The sequence below is a fragment of the Schistocerca serialis genome, chromosome 8 (genome assembly GCF_023864345.2).
Source record: "Schistocerca serialis cubense isolate TAMUIC-IGC-003099 chromosome 8, iqSchSeri2.2, whole genome shotgun sequence".
Lineage (NCBI taxonomy): Eukaryota > Metazoa > Arthropoda > Insecta > Orthoptera > Acrididae > Schistocerca > Schistocerca serialis.
The window spans coordinates 81,771,457-81,790,768 of record NC_064645.1 but is presented as its reverse complement, the minus strand read 5'-3'; the positions used below and the strand labels follow the sequence as shown (position 1 = coordinate 81,790,768).

At 43.7% G+C, this 19,312-nt stretch overlaps 1 protein-coding gene across 1 annotated transcript in view; it reads left to right on the top strand.

Moving 5' to 3' along the window:
• The window catches only part of LOC126416834 (E3 ubiquitin-protein ligase MARCHF2-like), a 32,978-nt gene extending 16,448 nt beyond the window's left edge, over nt 1–16,530 (top strand). Inside the window, exon 3 of the mRNA XM_050084717.1 lies at nt 16,155–16,530. Within this exon, the coding sequence (XP_049940674.1) occupies nt 16,155–16,530 (376 nt within the window). The remainder of the gene's footprint in view (nt 1–16,154) is intronic.
• The last annotated feature ends 2,782 nt before the right edge of the window (nt 16,531–19,312 follow it).

The window sequence follows — 19,312 nt, the reverse complement described above, 5'->3', positions numbered from 1 at the left end:
CTACAAGAAATGTGACATATGTTATTATTACACATGTTACAGACCTTTATCAGACCACGCGAAGCGTTTATGACTACTTGTTCTTCTAGTACTCTTTCATACGTTCGCTAAAGGCCCTTTTCCTTTCTTCGGTCCACTTTGGTCTCTGGGCTGTCTTCTCTGACATTACTTTCCACTTGTGTATTTTGTGTCTATAGATGCTTTTGTCTGTGATGTCCGCTGAATCTATCTGTGCTTTTTCCAGCTGAAGTTTGACTTGTGCCATCTGAGGTGCAGTGGTTTTGAACCTCTAAGTATCTAAGTATTCTCTTGGTGAGTCTGGTCTGTGGGAGTCTACTGATAGGGCCGTAGAATTTTAGTAGCCTTTTTCTGATGCCCTTTGACAACTTCTCTGCGGTGTCTCTGGAGTGAAGCCTGTGTCCTTCGTCTGTGAGTTTTGGTCGAATAATTTTCCTGCTAATTATTCTTTCCTCTCTGAGCATCTTCTCTAGGTCGCACTTGGTGTGTAGCGTTAGTGTCTCGTAGGCGTATAGCAACTCAGTTTTGGTTACAGTATTCTAGTGACGAATCCTTATGGAGGCAAACAGACATTTTTGTTGTAGATACCCTGTGTTTTGTATAAGGCTCTCTTCTTCTTCAGTAACCTGGTGTTCTGCGTGATTTTCTCCCTTCCTGTCGGTTCCAGCACTTCCCCTAGGTATTTAAAATGGGTAATTCCCAAGAATGATTGCCTATCGAAGTCGAGGGGTCCAAACGATACATATCGAGCGTGCGATCGTAAATCGATCATGCGGCTCTGGTGGCGGGCGTTATGAGTATGTTTACGTTGGTCCATACTGTAAAGACGAAAGAAAAGCGTTACAAAACTACTTGTCACTGCAAAGGAGACGACTTACCTTACTCGTCGTCGTCTTGTGGTCATGTGAAAGTCCATTACGGTGGTCTGAATGGATAATTTGAATGAGTCGAACCATGTATTCTTCCTGAAAGTCGTTCGTTTTCCGCACTGTCCGCAATGAAAATGTAACGGCATTTCAGCATCGAAACTGTTCTTACGAAGTTTTACACACTTCGCACCACCACAGTCTACACAGTCCCCTCTTTCCTCGTCTGGTAGTACTCCATATTTGCGACAAAAAGTCGAACAATTTTCTACGTTGGATACACATGAAATTAGATTCTTCGATGTGAGAGAATCCGTCGAAGAAGTACACCAGACATCCAACTCACTAACGACATAAATCGGCTGGGTTTCCCTAGAAACTCACGAATAATTCGCGGAGGTATGTAATTTAGAGCAACTAAGGGAACGATGCAAAACAGATAAAAATGAAGATCACAAATAATTGATCAGAACGCCCGCCAGCTGAGTCGCACGATCGATTTACGATTGCACGCTCGATACGTACCGTTTTCGACCCCTCGACTTCGATAGGCAATCATTCTTGGAAATAACCTTAAAATGTGCCATTCTGTTGATCTTGCCAAATTTTGTGTTTAAACTTAGGTTGTTGAATTTCGTGCAGAAGAACTCTGTTTTTTGGAAGGAGATCTGTAGCCCTTCTTTTTCTCCGCACTCTTTGAGAACTTCTACCTGCCTGATTGCTGTGGTTTCGTTGTCTGCAAGTAGCACCAGATCGTCTGCGAAGGCTAAACAGCCAACCTCCAGTTCATCCTTGGGTCGTCCTAGTCGCACTGGCTTCCAGTATCCTTGTAATTTCAGCTCTTTCTCCGATTCCTTAATGACTTTGTCCAACACTAGGTTGAACAGGAGTAGTGAGAGACCATCACATTAACGCACGCCTATCCTGATCTCAAAGGGTTCAGGGATTTCCCACCTAAATTTAACTTTCGACGTCGTGTTTGTCAGTGTCAGTTTGATCAGTCGCCGCGTCTTCTTGTCCAGACAAAATGAACAATGTCTGGCTGCCAACGGAGTCATACGCTTTTTTCAAGACAACGAAAGTGCATACGACTGCCGTATTTCTGAGGGCTTTGATGTTCAGCGTAGTTTTCAAATTGAAGATTTGTTCTGCGCAGGAGCGACCAGGTCTGAAGCTCGCCTGGTACTCGCCGATCATGTGTCCCAGCTGGTCCTGTGTCCTTTTGAGTAGGCACGCTGAAAGGATCTTGTGTGTGACTTGTAGTAGGGAAATCCCCCTATAGTTCAAATGGCTCTGAGGACTATGCGACTTAACTGCTGAGGTCAGCAGTCGCCTAGAACTTAGAACTAATTAAACCTAACTAACCTAAGGACATCACACACATCCATGCCCGACGCAGGATTCGAACCTGCGACCGTAGCGGTCACGCGGTTCCAAACTGAAGCGCTAGAACCGCAAGGCCACACCGCCGGCGCCCCTATAGTTATTTACGTCTGTACGTTCGCCTTTTTTATGTAATGGATGAATCGGGGCGCATTTCCACTCGCCTGGCAGCTTTTCTGATGTCCAGATAGCTGTAATGATCTGTGTGAGTTCTCTCACTGAATTTGGTCCGAGGTTTTTAGTAGTTCGGCCACTATGCCGTCTTCACCAAATGTTGTGTTGTTTTTGAGTTTGAGGATGTGTCTGTGGACCTCCTCTTGTGTCGGGGGTAGTGAGTCTGTGTGCTTCTCTGTCGGTTCTTCCTCTATGAATCTCTCTGTGAGTACTGGGCAATTCAGAAGTTCTGAGAAATACTCTTCTAGCACCTGGCAGTTATCCTTATTTGTCAGCGCCAATATTCCATCACTTTTCCTGAAGCAGAGGTTCGCTGGTGTGTGTCCTCGGATTTGCCCTGCAAACGACCTGTAGAAATCTCTTGTGTTGTAGTTACAGAACTTGTCCTTTGTAGAGTGCAACTGTTCTTACATGAATTTTCTCTCGGCTTGGCTGATAATTTTTGCGGTTGTTTTTCGTGTTTTGTTGAAAGCCTGAAAATTTTCTCGGGATTTTTTGTTACTGTATTCCTGGTATGCAACTTTTCTAGTGACGATTGCATTCTCGCAGTCGATGTCCCACCAATGGTGGCACTCACCAGTCCAGCAGTTAGGTGGGTTCCAAATCGACCATGTGGCAATCCCATACTCAGTGCAGAAAGAGATCCACAATATGCAGGTACGTCACCATCAACTCGGATCATTACCTCAATCACATATAAATAAGAGAAACTTTTTTTTTAATCGGTCGTATGGAGTATCGTAAAATGGAGCACTACAGGTGTGGTGGGGATCTCGATACGCAGCATGAACTGAAAACATATATTTATAGCAAATAAGTAGAAGCTAGTAACGAAAAGTACGTTTTACCTACGCAGATCAAGAGGAAACAGTGACACGCAGTTCCGAATATAATGCTGTCTGTACTCACGGGGAGAACACGGCAAGTGCCATATCGCTATTTCTCAGAAACTTCGCTCAGTGGAACAGGAGTGAAAAAAAGCGAATACGGGCCTCGAATTATTCGTCGACACTCGACCGTTTCTGAGATTCGAGAGTCAAAGTTTTCGACATTACTTAGAGACCTTTTAGCGTACAATAATAGCAGTGGAAATAGTGGCGCAAAGGATAGCTTTATGCTTTTAGTCATTTTTTATTTATTTATTTATTTATTATTTTACTTTTGCGCCTCGTCTTCGAAACCCGATTATTGTTTTCAGTTATTTTATTTTTTCCTCTATCTGCCCAAAGAAGGTTACAACAGGAATGTTTCTTATCAAGTTATGGGATACAAGGATGTTACATTAATCGTAAAATTACAACTAGGTTTCACATATTACATAATAAATGCATGACACTTATATATGTGTGTTTATGGTATTTTCAAGAGTAACGATCTTTTTAAATTCACGTATTTTTATATTTCATTCTCATATCAACTCTCATATTAATTCTTATACTTTATTCTTACGTCTGTACTGCAGGAAGATTTGGTACATTGCCTTGGATGATACCGATCGTAGAATATTCGAAACACAGAAATTCCAAACACTTCGAGCATCGCGCGAATTCAGCTTTTCCACAGTGACATTTATTCGTATGAATCTCATCCGGGAAACGAACGCCGTTAACATTGCTTAAGATTTCACTCGTTGGCAATACTTTCGCGGCGAACTACCCATAGCGGATCACTTACAATTGATAATGAATCAAGATATGCTTCAGGAATTTTACCAGTAACAATTTCAAATAATTTTCTGATTTATTTCTTCTATGTTCATGGATAGATAAATAAAAACTAAAATACACGTAATAGCTTGGTTTCAAAACGGTGCGCAGATGTGTGAATTCAGCACGCTAGCTACTGTACCACAGCGTCGATTATGCTAGTCGTTCGCTCAACGGCCCATAAAGTACCCCAGAAACTTTGATCGCAACTTTCTCCGAACTCTCTAGGGATAAGCCGAGCAACGTGTTCGCTTATTTTGACTTCTCTTCCAGTGAGCAATGTTTCTGGGAAATGGAGACTACGATATGCGATGTATATAACTACCAGTAATAAATCGAAATGCTGACAAATGGTTGTCATGAGAAGAATTTTAACTATTTTTCGGAAATGAAACATAACGAATATCGTAAGAAATAAAAAAAGCACCACAGCTGTGGTGGGGTTCTCGATAAACAGTAGATATTTTAAAAACAATTTACCGTAAAGAAAAAAAGGCTGATAAATCGACCTAAATATTATCACTGCCTCCGGAAAAGAAGAGACAGTATTAGAGATATAATATACGATTTTTTCGAAACCCACGGCAACATATAGCGTTATAAAAAAGAGCAGCTCAAAATACGCACCGAGAAATCATGTCATAGCGTCACTGCGTCACCAGCCAAAGTCGACGATTAGCATCAAAACTTCTTGTTGACCCTACAGACGTTCGTGACTGACTAAAAGACTGGAATACGTGTTAAATACTGTACTGAAATGTAGGCTCGAAGTATATCTGCTATTGTAAGTTATAGAACGTGTCATATTTTACGCAGAAATTATATTTTACCAAAATTACGCTAAATACAGCGTGGCAGTTGACAAAGATGTCCGGATAAATAACCCACGCCAGCAACAGAACAGCGTTCGATAAACGTCATCATGGTGTTATCTGTAGAAAGATACACAGTCACTTAATGAAAAATAAATGTCTATGACATGATATAGAGCTGCGTCTGCAAATAAATTTAAGTTGTGTACTTATGTTCCAACCTAACCATCGTCTCAGCAATCGCTAAAGAATTCGAAAAAAAACCCTACGCCTTGCACCCAGACACGTAACATAACATCGCTCACGGTTAACCAAATTTGTTGCATTCTTTTTACGGATGGACACCCCCATCAAGTCTCATTCAATTCATACATCTTCCGCAGCAGGCGCTACACCTGCAACTATTTGTGACTAGTTCGTTGAGACGCTACTACGCAGTTGACAATAGTTGACAACTTTTCCCCGTCTGGACGAATACTGAAGTGAAGCACGTTTTTATGATTCGATTTTCTGATCGGGTCAAAAGAAATTTGCGACACTTGTCGTACGTTTTGACCAGTGCCGTAATGGTAATAGCTGCTATGACGTCATTTTCTGGTGCCTATTTTCAGTTTAATTTCTTTTGCTGGTGTCTTAGTTTATGAGATCTCTCTCTTTTTTTTAAATCTCTGCTGTACAAGAGAAACGTAGTGTCCCTTCTGTTTAGGCGGAAATTCTGATATTTCGTCGATTGATAAGTCTTCCTTCTTTTAAACTTCTTAATATCTGTCTTGGTGTCCACTATAGCTAAAGAGGTTTCTTCGTTATCGATTCATTTTCTTTCCGATAGATACACTGGCGTGCAAAACTTAAGGACGGACGTAACTTCCGCACGATGTGTTACTGCCACGTAAGATAGTCCGACGAATCTTGGACCATACATGAAAAGCAGATTTACTACATTTTCGCTGTTAATGAAGCAGAACTTCAGCATCAAGCTTGGGGCTTTAATTTATTACGTTTTTTCCTACTCACACTATTTGCAACAATTTTTGTTGGCGGTATCAAACGTAAAAAATTACGTCATTGTAGACACATTGTAGCTTAGGAGAGAAACTAATTTTTCCAAAAAATTTAAATGGTTTCTGATATCGAGTATAATTGTTTTTAGAATTAAAAAACCTATTGGAATGTATTACTCGTACGCCTCTACTTATATATGAAGGGCTTATTTCAGTAGTGGTACAAGTCCATTATCTCCACTTTTCTGAATATAATGCTTCTGAAATTAATGATCCAAACAAACAGAAAGAAATTTTAGTAAACATTTTTGGAAAACAGAGATCAATTAATTATTATATTTTGGCTAAAGTTCAGTCTTGATCACACCATTTATGTTTTAATGATATAGGTAACGGGTTTCGGTTCTTTTTACAAAACCATCATCAGACCTGTGGATAAATTTAAAAAAATACTAGAAACCAATCTTTAAATAAAATGAAAGTGTCTAATGATGTCAAAATTTAACAAGATAAAATAAGATTAATTATGCCCATGGCTCCCTTAGGATGGTAGGCGGAGCTCTCCTCGCTGCTACGCAGTCAACTGATGGTTATGAGTGCTAAGCACGAGCTTAAATATGCAGAGGCTCCACCAACTTCTTGTCACACTACTTCACAACTGCCAATCAGCGTTCATAACATGACGCCATCGTCAAAGTATAAAAGTAGGAAATACACTAATAACATAAAATTGATTCATTTAAATGTCTGATTAACAGATAGTTAGTATGTGTACAGCTTATTTATATTTTGGATAAAAACAGTAAACTACGATGTGTAATAGTTGTGCTCTCTATGGGCAACCTTAATACTATTACAGTGTCAGTTACATCATAGATGTGAAAGTCCTTGGAGTTGTGGTATATATCGATTATACCGAGTCGCCTACATCACGATTGCATCTTTGTTGGATGCTGCAGAGTCGTCTTACTTTAACTGTAGTTTTCATAGCAATATTCTTTATAGTAGTAGGGTAGCAGCCAAGAGTACGTTCCGCATTATGTATGTCTGAATAACTGATGAGACCGCTGATTAAAAATTTTTTTTTTTTACAAAATTTACAAGTTCTTCATTATGCAAATAAAGGCTTAATTATGAATGTCCTAGAAGAAATCGAGATATATGCTCATTTGAAAACCAAATCATCAATGCTGCTCAATGAACAATTAGATTTTCGCGAAAAATATTATTACGACCTTTTTGACGAAATTTTATAATAAAAGCATCTACTCTTTTGATTTTTAAAATATAAGACTAGTTATACCCATGGCAAAAGCTATGTGTATAAAATACGCAGTACAACATATAAAAATTTATTAAATTGACATTGATTATTATAAAAACTATTAGATCGATGAGTTTAAAAAATATTTTACGTTTAAGCAAAATAATGGTCGCCTGCACACAGCGAGTGGCAATAGAACCTCTCGGAAGTGTCGACGTACCACTGTGCTGTAAGGGTTCCGCGAATGACAACCATAGAGATCCTGCTGTGAAGTGAAATCGCGCCCCAGACCGTCACACCTGGTTGCTGGGCCTTATTGTGATCGAGAGTCAGGGTGGTACTGCTCCGCCTTCTGGCTAGCCTCCAGACATGTGTTCGCTGGTCGTCTGGGTTCAGCTCGGAGCCGCTCTCCTCACTGAAGACAATTCTATCTTCGTCCATGAGATTCTAGGTCATTTTGTTGTTGTGGTCTTCAGTCCTGAGACTGGTTTGATGCAGCTCTCCATGCCACCCTATCCCGTGAAAGCTTCTTCATCTCCCAGTACCTACTGCAGCCTACATCCTTGTGAGTCTGCTTAGTGTACTCATCTTTTGGTCTCCCTATACGATTTTTTACCCTCCACGATGCCCTCCAATACTAAAGTGGTGATCCCTTGATGCCTCAGAACATGTCCTACCAACCGGTCCCTTCTTCTTGTCAAGTTATGCCACAAACTCCTCTTTTCCCCAATTCTATTCGACACCTACTCTTTAGTTATGTGACCTACCCATCCAATCTTCAGCATTCTTGTGTAGCACTACATTTCGAAAGCTTCAGTTCTCTTCTAGCCAAAATATTTCTCGTCCATGTTTCACTTCCATACATGGCTACACTCCATACAAATACTTTCAGAAACGACTTCCTGACACTTAAATCTATACTCGATGTTAACAATTTTTTTTTCTTCAGAAACGCTTTCCTTGCCATTGCCAGTCTACATTTTATATCTTCTCTACTTCGACCATCATCAGTTATTTTGCTCCCCAAATAGCAAAACTCCCTTACTACTTTGAGTGTCTCATTTCCTAATCTAATTCCCTCAGCATCACCCGACTTAATTTGACTACATTCCATTATCCTCGTTTTGCTTTTGTTGATGTTCATCTTATATCCTCCTTTCAAGACACTGTCCACTCCATTCCGTTCAACTGCTCTTCCTCTTCCTAGTCCTTTGTCGTCTCTGACAGAATTACAGTGTTCATCAGCGAACCTCAAAGTTTTTATTTCTTCTCCATGGATTTTAATACCTACTCCGAATTTTTCTTTTTTTCCTTTACTGCCTGCTCAATATACAGATTGAATAACATCGGGGAGAGGCTACAACCCTGTCTCACTCCCTTCCCAACCACTGCTTCCCTTTCATGTCCCTCGACTCTTATAACTGCCATCTGGTTTCTGTACAAATTGTAAATAGCCTTTCGCTCCCTGTATTTTACCCCTGCCACCTTCAGAATTGGGAAGAGAGTATTCCATTCAACATTGTCAAAAGCTTTCTCTAAGTCTACAAATGCTAGAAACGTAGGTTTGCCTTTCCTTAATCTTCCTTCTAAGATAAGTCGTAAAGTTAGTGTTGCCTCACGAGTTCAAACATTTCTACGGAATCCAAACTGATCTTCCCCGAGGTCGGCTTCTACTAGTTTTTCCATTCGTTTGTAAAGAATTCGCGTTAGTATTTTGCAGCTGTGACTTATTAACTGGTAGTTCGGTAATTTTCACATCTTTCAACACCTGCTTTCTTTGGGATTGGAATTATTATGTTCTTCTTGAAGTCTGAGGGCATTTCGCCTGTCTCATACATCTTGCTCACCACATGGTAGAGTTTTGTCAGGACTGGCTCTCCCAAGGCCGTCAGTAGTTCCAATGGAATGTTGTGTACTCCCGGGGCCTTGTTTCGACTCAGGTCTTTCAGTGCTCTGTCAAACTCTTCATGCAGTATCGTATCTCCCATTTAATCTTCATCTACATCTTCTTCCGTTTCCATAATATTGTCCTCAAGTACATCGCCCTTGTATAGACCCTCTATACACTCCTTCCACCTTTCTGCTTTCCCTTCTTTGCTTAGAACTGGGTTTCCATCTGAGCTCTTGATATTCATACAAGTGGATTTCTTTTCTCCAAAGGTCTCCTTAATTTTCTGTAGGCAGTATCTATCTTACCCCTAGTGAGATAAGCCTCTACATCCTTACATTTGTCCTCTAGCCATCCCTGCTTAGCCATTTTGTACTTCCTATCGATCTCATTTTTGAGACGTTTGTTTTCTTTTTTGCCTGCTTCACTTACCGCATTTTTATATTTTCTCCTTTCATCAATTAAATTCAATATTTCTTCTGTTACCCAAGGATTTCTACTAGCCCTCGTCTTTTTACCTACTTGATCCTCTGCTGCCTTCACTATTTCATCTCTCAAAGCTACCCATTCTTCTTCTACTGTATTTTTCCCCCATTCCTGTCAATTGTTCCCTTATGTTCCCTCTGAAACTCTGTACAACCTCTGGTTTAGTCAGTTTATCCAGGTCCCATCTCCTTAAATTCCCATGTGCCCAAAACCACTGCAAACGGTCTTGTTGGTGTGCAGAGGTCAATGGCAAGCGTTGCAGCCTGACTATCGCGCACCGTATGACCGGACAACTGGGAGCGTTCGTGTTGGGTGCCATTTCTTTTCATAGCGGGACCCCTATGGTTGAAATCCGAGGCACCCGCGCAACACAGTAGTACGTCGACGATATTCTACGCCCCTTTTGTAGCTCTTCTTGGCAACCCATCCTGAGCTTGTATTTCAACAAGATAGTACTCGCCCGCACACGAAGAGAGATTCTATTGCCTGTCTTCGTGCTTTCCAATGCCTACCTTGGCCAGCAAAGTCGCCGGATGCCGGATCTCTGTCCAACTGAGAGAGTTTGGTGGACTTTGGGCAGGGTACTCTAACCATCTGGGGATTTTGACAGTATAACGCGCAAAGCTGAAGAAATTTGGCACGATATCACTCAGGTGGACATCCAGTAATCCATCAATCAATGCCAAGCCGAATAACTATTTGCATCAGGGCCAGAGGTGGACCAGCGCGCATTATTGACTTTCTCAATTTGTGAACCTCTTTCTCTTGAATAACTAATTCAGTTTTTTTTATTGTAATCATTTGTTTGTCTGTCCATGAACAAGGGTCGTTCAGTAAGTAATTCCCCACAATTTTTTTCTCAGAATTTATTTATTGTTAAGAGTCAGAATTTGGTGACAATATACATTAACATGTCTTGTCCATGTCCTATTTTTTACATAGTCTCCATCATGTTCTACGGCCGTACACCAACGTTGTCGAAGACCATGTATTTCCTGCGGGTAAAAGTTCTTGGCCTGTAGCCGTAGCCATGTTTGCACTGCATGACTGACACTCTTGTCGTCTTCAAAATGAGTTCTCTGTAGAGAATCTTTAAGCGACCCAAAGAGATGAAAGTCCGAGGGTGCCGGGTCTGGACTATAGGGTGGATGAGGCAGTGATATCCAACGCAATTTGGCGATGTGTCCCTGGTTCTCAGACTTGTGTGTGGGCGTGCATTATCGTGTTGGAGCAAGATTTCTGCTCGATTCTTGTCCGATCGAATACGTCGGAAACAGTTCTCGAGTTTATTCAGAGTCTTCGTGTATGCCTCTGAATTGATGGTTGACCCTCTTGGCATCACATCCGTGAGAATGACGCCATCACAATCCCAGAAGACACTGACCATGACTTTTCCGGCAGAGGAGGTTGTCTTGAAGCTCTTCTTTTGTGGTGAATGAGGGTGATGCCTTTTTGTTTCCGGCGCAAGGTGGTGCACCCAGCTTTCGTCCCCCGTAACGATACGTACTCAAAGGCCTCTCTGCCGGTCTCAAAACGCTCCAACAATTGAGACAAAATGACCTTTCTTTGAATCTTGTGGTTCGCTGTGAGCTTTCGCGGAACCCATCGTCAGCACCTCTTCGAATATCCGAGAGTCTCCATCATGGCAGACGCACTTCCAATGCTGATCGACAACTGTAGCGTTAATTATCGAGTTTTCATGAGCCGGTCGGCACGAATAATGGCATCCGCACGATTCAGCATGTCGTGAGCAGTGGCTGTGACAGGAAGTCCCGAGCGAGGCTGATAGGGGAGCTCTGTTTCTGCATTTCCTGAGGCTGTAACTTTGTTCACCGATCGACCAACTGTACTCCTATCAGCTGCAGCATCGCCATAGACTGCACACAAACGCTTATGGGGGTGTTCACCACGATTTCTTTTTCTGCACACAATTCAATGACAGCACGCTGCTTGTAACGTGAGTCGTACGCAGACGTCATTTTGACGCTGTACAACGGCTCTGCCATCTGCCAGAATGGCTCGAAACTTCACCGGCGCACAGAACTAACATCAAATGTAAAGCACAAGCAAGGACGTTGGCCTATGTACACTAATGGCCATTAAAATTGCTACACCACGGAGATGACGTGCTACAGACGCGAAATTTAACGGACAGGAAGAAAGTGCTCTGATATGCAAATGATTAGATTTTCAGAGCATTCACACAAGGTTGGCGCCGGTGGCGACACCTACAACGTGCTGACATGAGTAAAGTTTCCAGCCGATTTCTCATACACAAACAGCAATTGACCGGCCTTGCCTGGTGAAACGTTGTTGTGATGCCTCGTGTAAGGAGGAGAAATGCGTACCATCACATTTCCGACTTAGATAAAGGTCGGATTGTAGCCTATCGCGACTGCGGTTTATCGTATCGCGACATTGCTGCTCGCGTTGGTCGAGATCCAATGACTGTTAGCAGAATATGGAATCGGTGGGTTCAGGAGGGTAATACGGAACGCCTTGCTGGATCCCAACGGCCTCGTATCACTAGCTGTCGAGATGACAGGCATCTTATCTGCATGGCTGTAACGGATCGTGCAACCACGTCTCGATCCCTGAGTCAACAGATGGGGAAGTTTGCAAGACAACAACCATCTGCACGAACAGTTCAACGTTTGCAGCAGTATGGATTATCAGCTCGGAGACCATGGCTGCCGTTACCCTTGACGCTGGATCACAGACAGGAGCGCCTGCGATGGTGTACTCAACGACGAACCTGAGTGCACGAATGACAAAACGTCATTTTTTCGGATGAATCGAGGTTCTGTTTACAGTATCATGATGGTCGCATCCGTGTTCGGCGACATCGCGGTGAACGCACATTGGAAGCGTGTATTCGTCATCGCCGTACTGACGTATCACCCGGCGTGATGGTATGGGCTGCCATTGGTTACACGTCTCGGTCACCTCTTGTTCGCACTGACGGCACTTTGAACAGAGGACGTTACATTTCAGATGTGTTACGACCCGTGACTCTACCCTTCATTCGATCCCTGCGAAACCCTACATTTCAGCAAGGTAACGCACGACCACATGTTGCAGGTTCGGTACGGGCCTTTCTGGATACAGAAAATATTCGACTGCTGCCCTGGCCAGCACATTCTCCAGATCTCTCACCAATTGAAAACGTCTAGTCAATGGTGGCCGAGCAACTGGCTCGTCACAATACGCCAGTCACTACTCTTGATGAACTGTGGCATCGTGTTGAAGCTGCATGGGCAGCTGTACCTGTACACGCCATTCAAGCTCTGTTTGACTCAATGCCCATGCGTATCAAGGCCGTTATTACGCCCGGAGGTGGTTGTTCTGGGTGCTGACTTCTCAGGATCTATGCACCTAAATTACGTGAAAATGTAATCACATGTCAGTTCAAGTGTAATATATTTGTCCAATGAATAGCCGTTTGTCATCTGCATTTCTTCTTGGTGTAGCATTTTTAATGGCGAGTAGTGTACATTAATGACTTTTTTTATGTGGGGCACTGTTTATCGAACGACCCTCGTACAACACATGTAGCGATTTCCGGCCCATTCAGATCAATCCTCTGTGGTGCGTCTTTGTTTCTGTCTTGGAGTGTAGTTGACAGATTAACTCTTTTGTAAGATAGCTAGACGTTTGAGATTGTTTTGTACCGTGGAGTTCAGTTTTTTAAGAATGAAGTGTGGGAAGTTACTGGCGTTGCGCTGACCAGTATCGGTCTTGTGAGGGACGCTAGTGGCCAGCCCCTAGTCCCCTACGCTACTGGACTAGAGAGCCTGTATAGGGACAGGTTGGCCAACCGGACGATACGGCGGCCATTTTTCTGCCAAACTGCGGGCGGGACTTTTGAATGGCCAGTAGTGGAGTAGTGGAGTATACACTCACCGAATCAAAAGCACAAGACAATATGGCGAAATCATTCGTTAAATGCCTTTCTTTACAGCTATAATATACTCATAGTAGCCTACTACGTACAGCACAGGAAAATTTGATACAGTGGCTGTAAAAATTATTCGTTACTTGCATTTATCTCTTTTAAAGTTCGTTTACTAGACATATTGCAATGAAAGTAACGTAAATAAAAAAATATAGTCTATAGCATTTGTTTTGTATCGGAAGTGCATAACGCTTAAGATTTAATGTACCTGTATTACGTCAGATGAATGAAAGTCGTAAGCAGTTGTTTACTTGCGACATGCAAAAAATGTGAGACGTATTAGTACTTCTTATCACGTCTTCAAACTTTTTGCATGTCACAAGTAGACAACTGCTTACGACTTTACTGAATACCTCTCGTAGATAAACGAACAAGATTACAAAAATCAGGTAATGTTAAATGTAGGCTACTGTAATAACGACCAAATATAACAAGAAAACTACCGTATCCCTTCTACCCCACAGTAAGTAGGCCTATTAAAAACTGTCTTCAAGAATACCTACAATTATTTACTACGAATAATGTTTCAGCAACCACGACATCTGCGGAAAACGTGCTTACAACTTGCCTGTGTCAACAATCAGGCAATAATACTCAAACTAAAATAATGCCTAGTGTTCTGATTCGGAACGAAATAAAGTTTCACGCTATAAAGTCGAGTGAGCATGGTACAACAATTACAGGGACTTTCCGTTTCCAGCAAGGACTGTCAGATATTGGCTTCAGAAAAGCTTATGATGCTACCAGTATGCACGAGCTGTTAAAGAAATAAGAGCTTAAAAAAGCAGTAAATTGCAATAGGCCTACATCTTTTGCGTGACTAAAAATATTTAAGGAAACTGACACCTTAAAGTCAGACATTATGAATCACCTCGAAGGGAACGATCTACTGATACGTAATCAGCATGGTTTCAGAAAACATCGTTCTTGTGCAACGCAGCTAGCTCTTTATTCGCACGAAGTAATGGCCGCTATCGACAGGGGATCTCAAGTTGATTCCGTATTTCTAGATTTCCGGAAAGCTTTTGACACCGTTCCTCTCAAGCGACTTCTAATCAAGCTGCGGGCCTATGGGGTATCGTCTCAGTTGTTCGACTGGATTCGTGATTACCTGTCAGGAAGGTCGCAGTTCGTAGTAATAGACGGCAAATCATCGAGTAAAGCTGAAGTGATATCAGGTGTTCCTCAAGCAAGCGTCCTGGGACCCCTGCTCTTCCTGATCTATATAAATGACTGGGTGACAATCTGAGCAGTTCTCTTAGGTTGTTCGCAGATGATGCTGCAATTTACCGTCTAGTAAGGTCATCCGAAGACCAGTATCAGTTGCAAAGCGATTTAGAAAAGATTGCTGTATGGTGTGGCAGGTGGCAGTTGACGCTAAATAATGAAAAGTGTGAGGTGATCGATTACTCGATAAATAGTACAATTCTCAAGGCTGTCAATTCAACTAAGTACTTTACGAACAACTTCAGTTGGAAAGACCACATAGATAATATTGTGGGGAAGGCGAGCCAAAGGTTGCGTTTTATTGGCAGGACACTTAGAAGATGCAACAAGTCCACTAAAGAGGCAGCTTACACTAACTCGTTCGTCCTTTGTTAGAATATTGCTGCGCGTTGTGGGATCCTTACCAGGTGGGATTGACGGAGGACATCGAAAGGGTGCAAAAAAGCGCAGCTCGTTTTGTATTGTCACGTAATAAGGGAGAGAGTGTGGCAGATGTGATACGCGAGTTGGGATGAAAGTCATTAAAGCAAAGACGTTTTTCGTCGCAGCGAGATCTATTTACGAAATTTCAGTCACCAACTTTCTCTTCCGAATGCGAAAATATTTTGTTGACCACAACCTACATAGGTAGGAATGATCATCAAAATGAAATAAGAGAAATCAGAGCTCGAACAGAAAAGTTTAGGTGTTCGTTTTTCCCGCGCGCTGTTCAGGGGTGGGATGGTAGAGAGATAGTATGATTGTGGTTCGATGAACCCTCTGCCAAGCACTTAAATGTGAATTGGAGAGAAATCATGTAGATGTAGACTAGTAAAGCGAAGAACCAAACATTTTTATAGGCGTAACTAAATAAGTATTTCGGGTAATATATACCATTAAGAAAGTTGTAAGTGGACTTTATTACAAGAGTTACTCATTCCTTCGTGACATAGTTTACGAACGTCTGCAGAACGAATTACAGATGTCAGAAACAACACTGTACAATTACTAACGTGTTTACTTGAAACTTGTAGGCCTACCGACTTCATCACAAAACGCTTCATTATTTCAACTCGTATTTAAGTTCGCAAACTCTAATTACCTACTAAAAACGATATACAACTAAATCGAACATGCATGCGCAACGCATAACAGGTCTCTCAATAATTCAAATACCTTTTAATCGTTTCCAAAAGTCCTCTGAACTTCAACTCAGCTCAAAGGCACGGCGAACATAGGAAGCGCGAGAGACGTTTGGCAGAAAAATGGCGCCAAAGCTAATCAGCCAGTCGCGGGCAACTTGACCCGTGGCCACTCTGTCCCTATGCAGGCTCTCTATACTGGACTGGACGAGAGCGCACCTAGCGGGCTGCGTTGTTTTGGTTGCGTGCGCAGGAACTACTGCGAGCTGTGCCTGTTCGAGTTCCCGGTGACGCGCATCCCGCGCTACAGCGTGGCGCGCTCGCTGCGCCTGTGGTTCTGCCACCCGCGCGTGCGCCAGAGCCTCATGGAGGACCTGCTGGTTCTGGCGGCGCTCACGTTCGTCGTGGCGGGCATCGTGGCCGTCTGCCTGCTGGGGCTGCAGTACTTCGCCGCCGAGGGCCTCAAGCTGGGCATCTCGCGCGCCTACACCGTCGCCGTCATATCCTCGTTCATGGCGCTCGTGCTGCTCGGCTACTTCGTCATCGTCTGCCTGCTGGTCCGCGACCTCGTCGTGCCGTGGCACGTGTGGTGGCGCCGCTGCGCCGTCGTCCGCATCATCCTCGACTAGCGCCCTCTCGAGGCGCCTTCCGTCAATAAAGACCCCCGTTTTCAGACACCGCCACACGCGGTTATTATTCCACCGGTGGCACACAGTTTACCCTGTCTCTGACACACTTATGCGTGGTGGGACTCGTTGGATGTCCATCTGAGGGATGTCGTGTCAGATTCCGTTCAAATTTGGTGTTAGATCGTGAAAACCCCGAGCTGGTTGGAGAGCCCTGTCCACAATGCTCCAAACGTTCTCAATTGGAAGAGTGGTCCGGAGCCTTGCCTGGCCAAGACGTGGTTTGGCAAGCACGAAAACAGGCAATACAACTTGCCGTCGTGTGCGGGCGAGCGTTATCTTGCTGAAGTGTAAGCCATGAAGGGCAACAAGGCAGAGTACAGAATGTCGTCGATATTCCACTGTGCTGTAAGGGTGCGGTAGATGACTACCAAGGGCGTCCGGCTATTAAATGAAATGGCACCCCAGAACGGCACACCTGGCTGCCGGACCGCATGGTGGGCGAGAGTCACAGTTGTATCGCATCGCTCTCTGGCGCGTCTCCAGACACTGAAAGTTTTGTGACGGCTCCCAAACCCAAGGTCCTCGCCGGTACTTTTGGGGCAGCCACCAGAAATTGTATAAAGCGTGGGTAGTGACCAGGATGTAGCTATGTCTGTCGGCCGAAAAATAATTAATGACAAGAATTGAACCAGCTAGAATGAAGAGATAACCTATCTTTATTTCTGACGAAAAGTGCACCAGCAATACAAGTCTGAGTAATATCCAAGAGTAATCCGGGTAGTAAGCCTTGTCGAATACAATAGCAAATATCACACTGCAATGGCACCGCTATAAACTCCACGAAAGGCTAGTAATAGACAATCGACAACAGACTGTCCGTCTCGGGGCCAGCGCTCCTCCTTATATGCAAAAGGCAGAGGGCGCTGCGGACCCGAGCTCAGCCATGGCGCGACCTCTTACGTCGGCGGTAACGCCCTGAGACGCCGACGGCCGCGACAGGAACTGTGGCCAGCGATGACACGGTCAGGGCGCGCGTGCGCGAGTTGGTCGGCTGGTTGGGTCCGTGGATACAACAAAAAGATTACCGTCAACCCTCCTTGCCTAGGGACGCCAGATGCAAGTTGATGTCGTCAAGCCCTGGCTGAAAATTTCGCAACGGATAACCGGGGAGGGGAGCTTGAGAGCGCTACCTAGAGAGCGTGCTCTATTCTGTACGATACTAGGCAAGGGGCTGGAGGGCTCACATGCTGATGTGTGGGTCCCTGCATTCTATATCTTTTATTTTCAATGAATTCCTTTAACGTGACTCCTATGCGATTTTTAGGGTATGTTAAAGATTCAGGACAACTGATTACCTATTTATTTTAAACATTATCACTCGATTTTACAACGATTGCCGAAATTGTTCAACCGAGCGAGGTGGCGCAGTGGTTAGACACTGGACTCGCATTCGGGAGGACGACGGTTCAATCCCGCATCCGGCCATCCTGATGTAGGTTTTCCGTGATTTCCCTAAATCGCTCCAGGCAAATGCCGGGATGGTTCCTTTCAAAGGGCACGGCCGACTTCCTTACCCTTCCTTCCCTAAGCCGATGAGACCGATGACCTCGCTGTCTGGTCTCCATCCCCAAAACAACCAACCAACCGAAATTGTTCCAGTTTACAAATATTACAATTTTACAACTTACAGCTCGGGTATATTATATACTAATCTGCACGCCCATTTCTACGGGCAAGACGGAATTGCGTTGGCCAAATGTATACCACCAAAGTCTCCCAATATTTTACATAGGACATCCACTATGTGAGGAGGATAACGGGCAAACTGGGGACCAGATATATTAACACAGGGAGGTCAAATTTCCGAAATTAAACGAGAACATTCATTTCCTTACACAATCCGAAGCTGGAAATAAAAGAATTAATGCAAATATTGAAATACCTCTCTTCCACGCGTGAACATCGAGACAGACGCACTGAGGGCGTGTCTGCTCACTTACCCGTCTTCTGTAACATTCCCAGAATATCGCGGGCACCCGGAGGTCTTCCTGGGCCCCGGTGGAGGGGATGGTCGAACCACTTGGCCGTGACCAATCTCTCCACCCCAAATCTTGTGACACTGGAAAGTCTTTGACTTTCACCTGCCTGTGCTGTCTCTCTGATCCCCTACTCAGGAGCGAGGTTGGCACTACTATACTACAGAACTACTTCCCTACTAAGATTTGGCCACGCTTTACGGAAAGGTGAGAGGAGGATTAGGAAAGTTCATGTGCAGATTCACATTCACGTACAAGAAATGCATAATACACGACACATATAAATACGTATTATGAAGCCTCACACATTTCTTTCCACCCGTCCACATGGGTTCTGTTGCACCCGCGGTCGACCGCGTCATGCAATAAAATTGGCGGCGGAGCCGCCACCGTTTGTATTTTCTGGTGCCAGCGAGCAGCGAAACCTGCTGCTTATAGAGCGGAAACTACTGTACCGTTTGAACATGTCTTCGATGGCCATCTGGGCTCAGTTTGAAGCGTGTCTCATGACTCAAGCCGTCAGCTCGTTTGAAACCTCATCATCATCATCATCATTTAAGACTGATTATGCCTTTCAGCGTTCAGTCTGGAGCATAGCCCCCTTATAAAATTCCTCCATGATCCCCTATTCAGTGCTAACATTGGCGCCTCTTCTGATGTTAAACCTATTACTTCAAAATCATTCTTAACCGAATCCAGGTACCCTCTCCTTGGTCTGCCCCGACTCCTCCTACCCTCTACTGCTG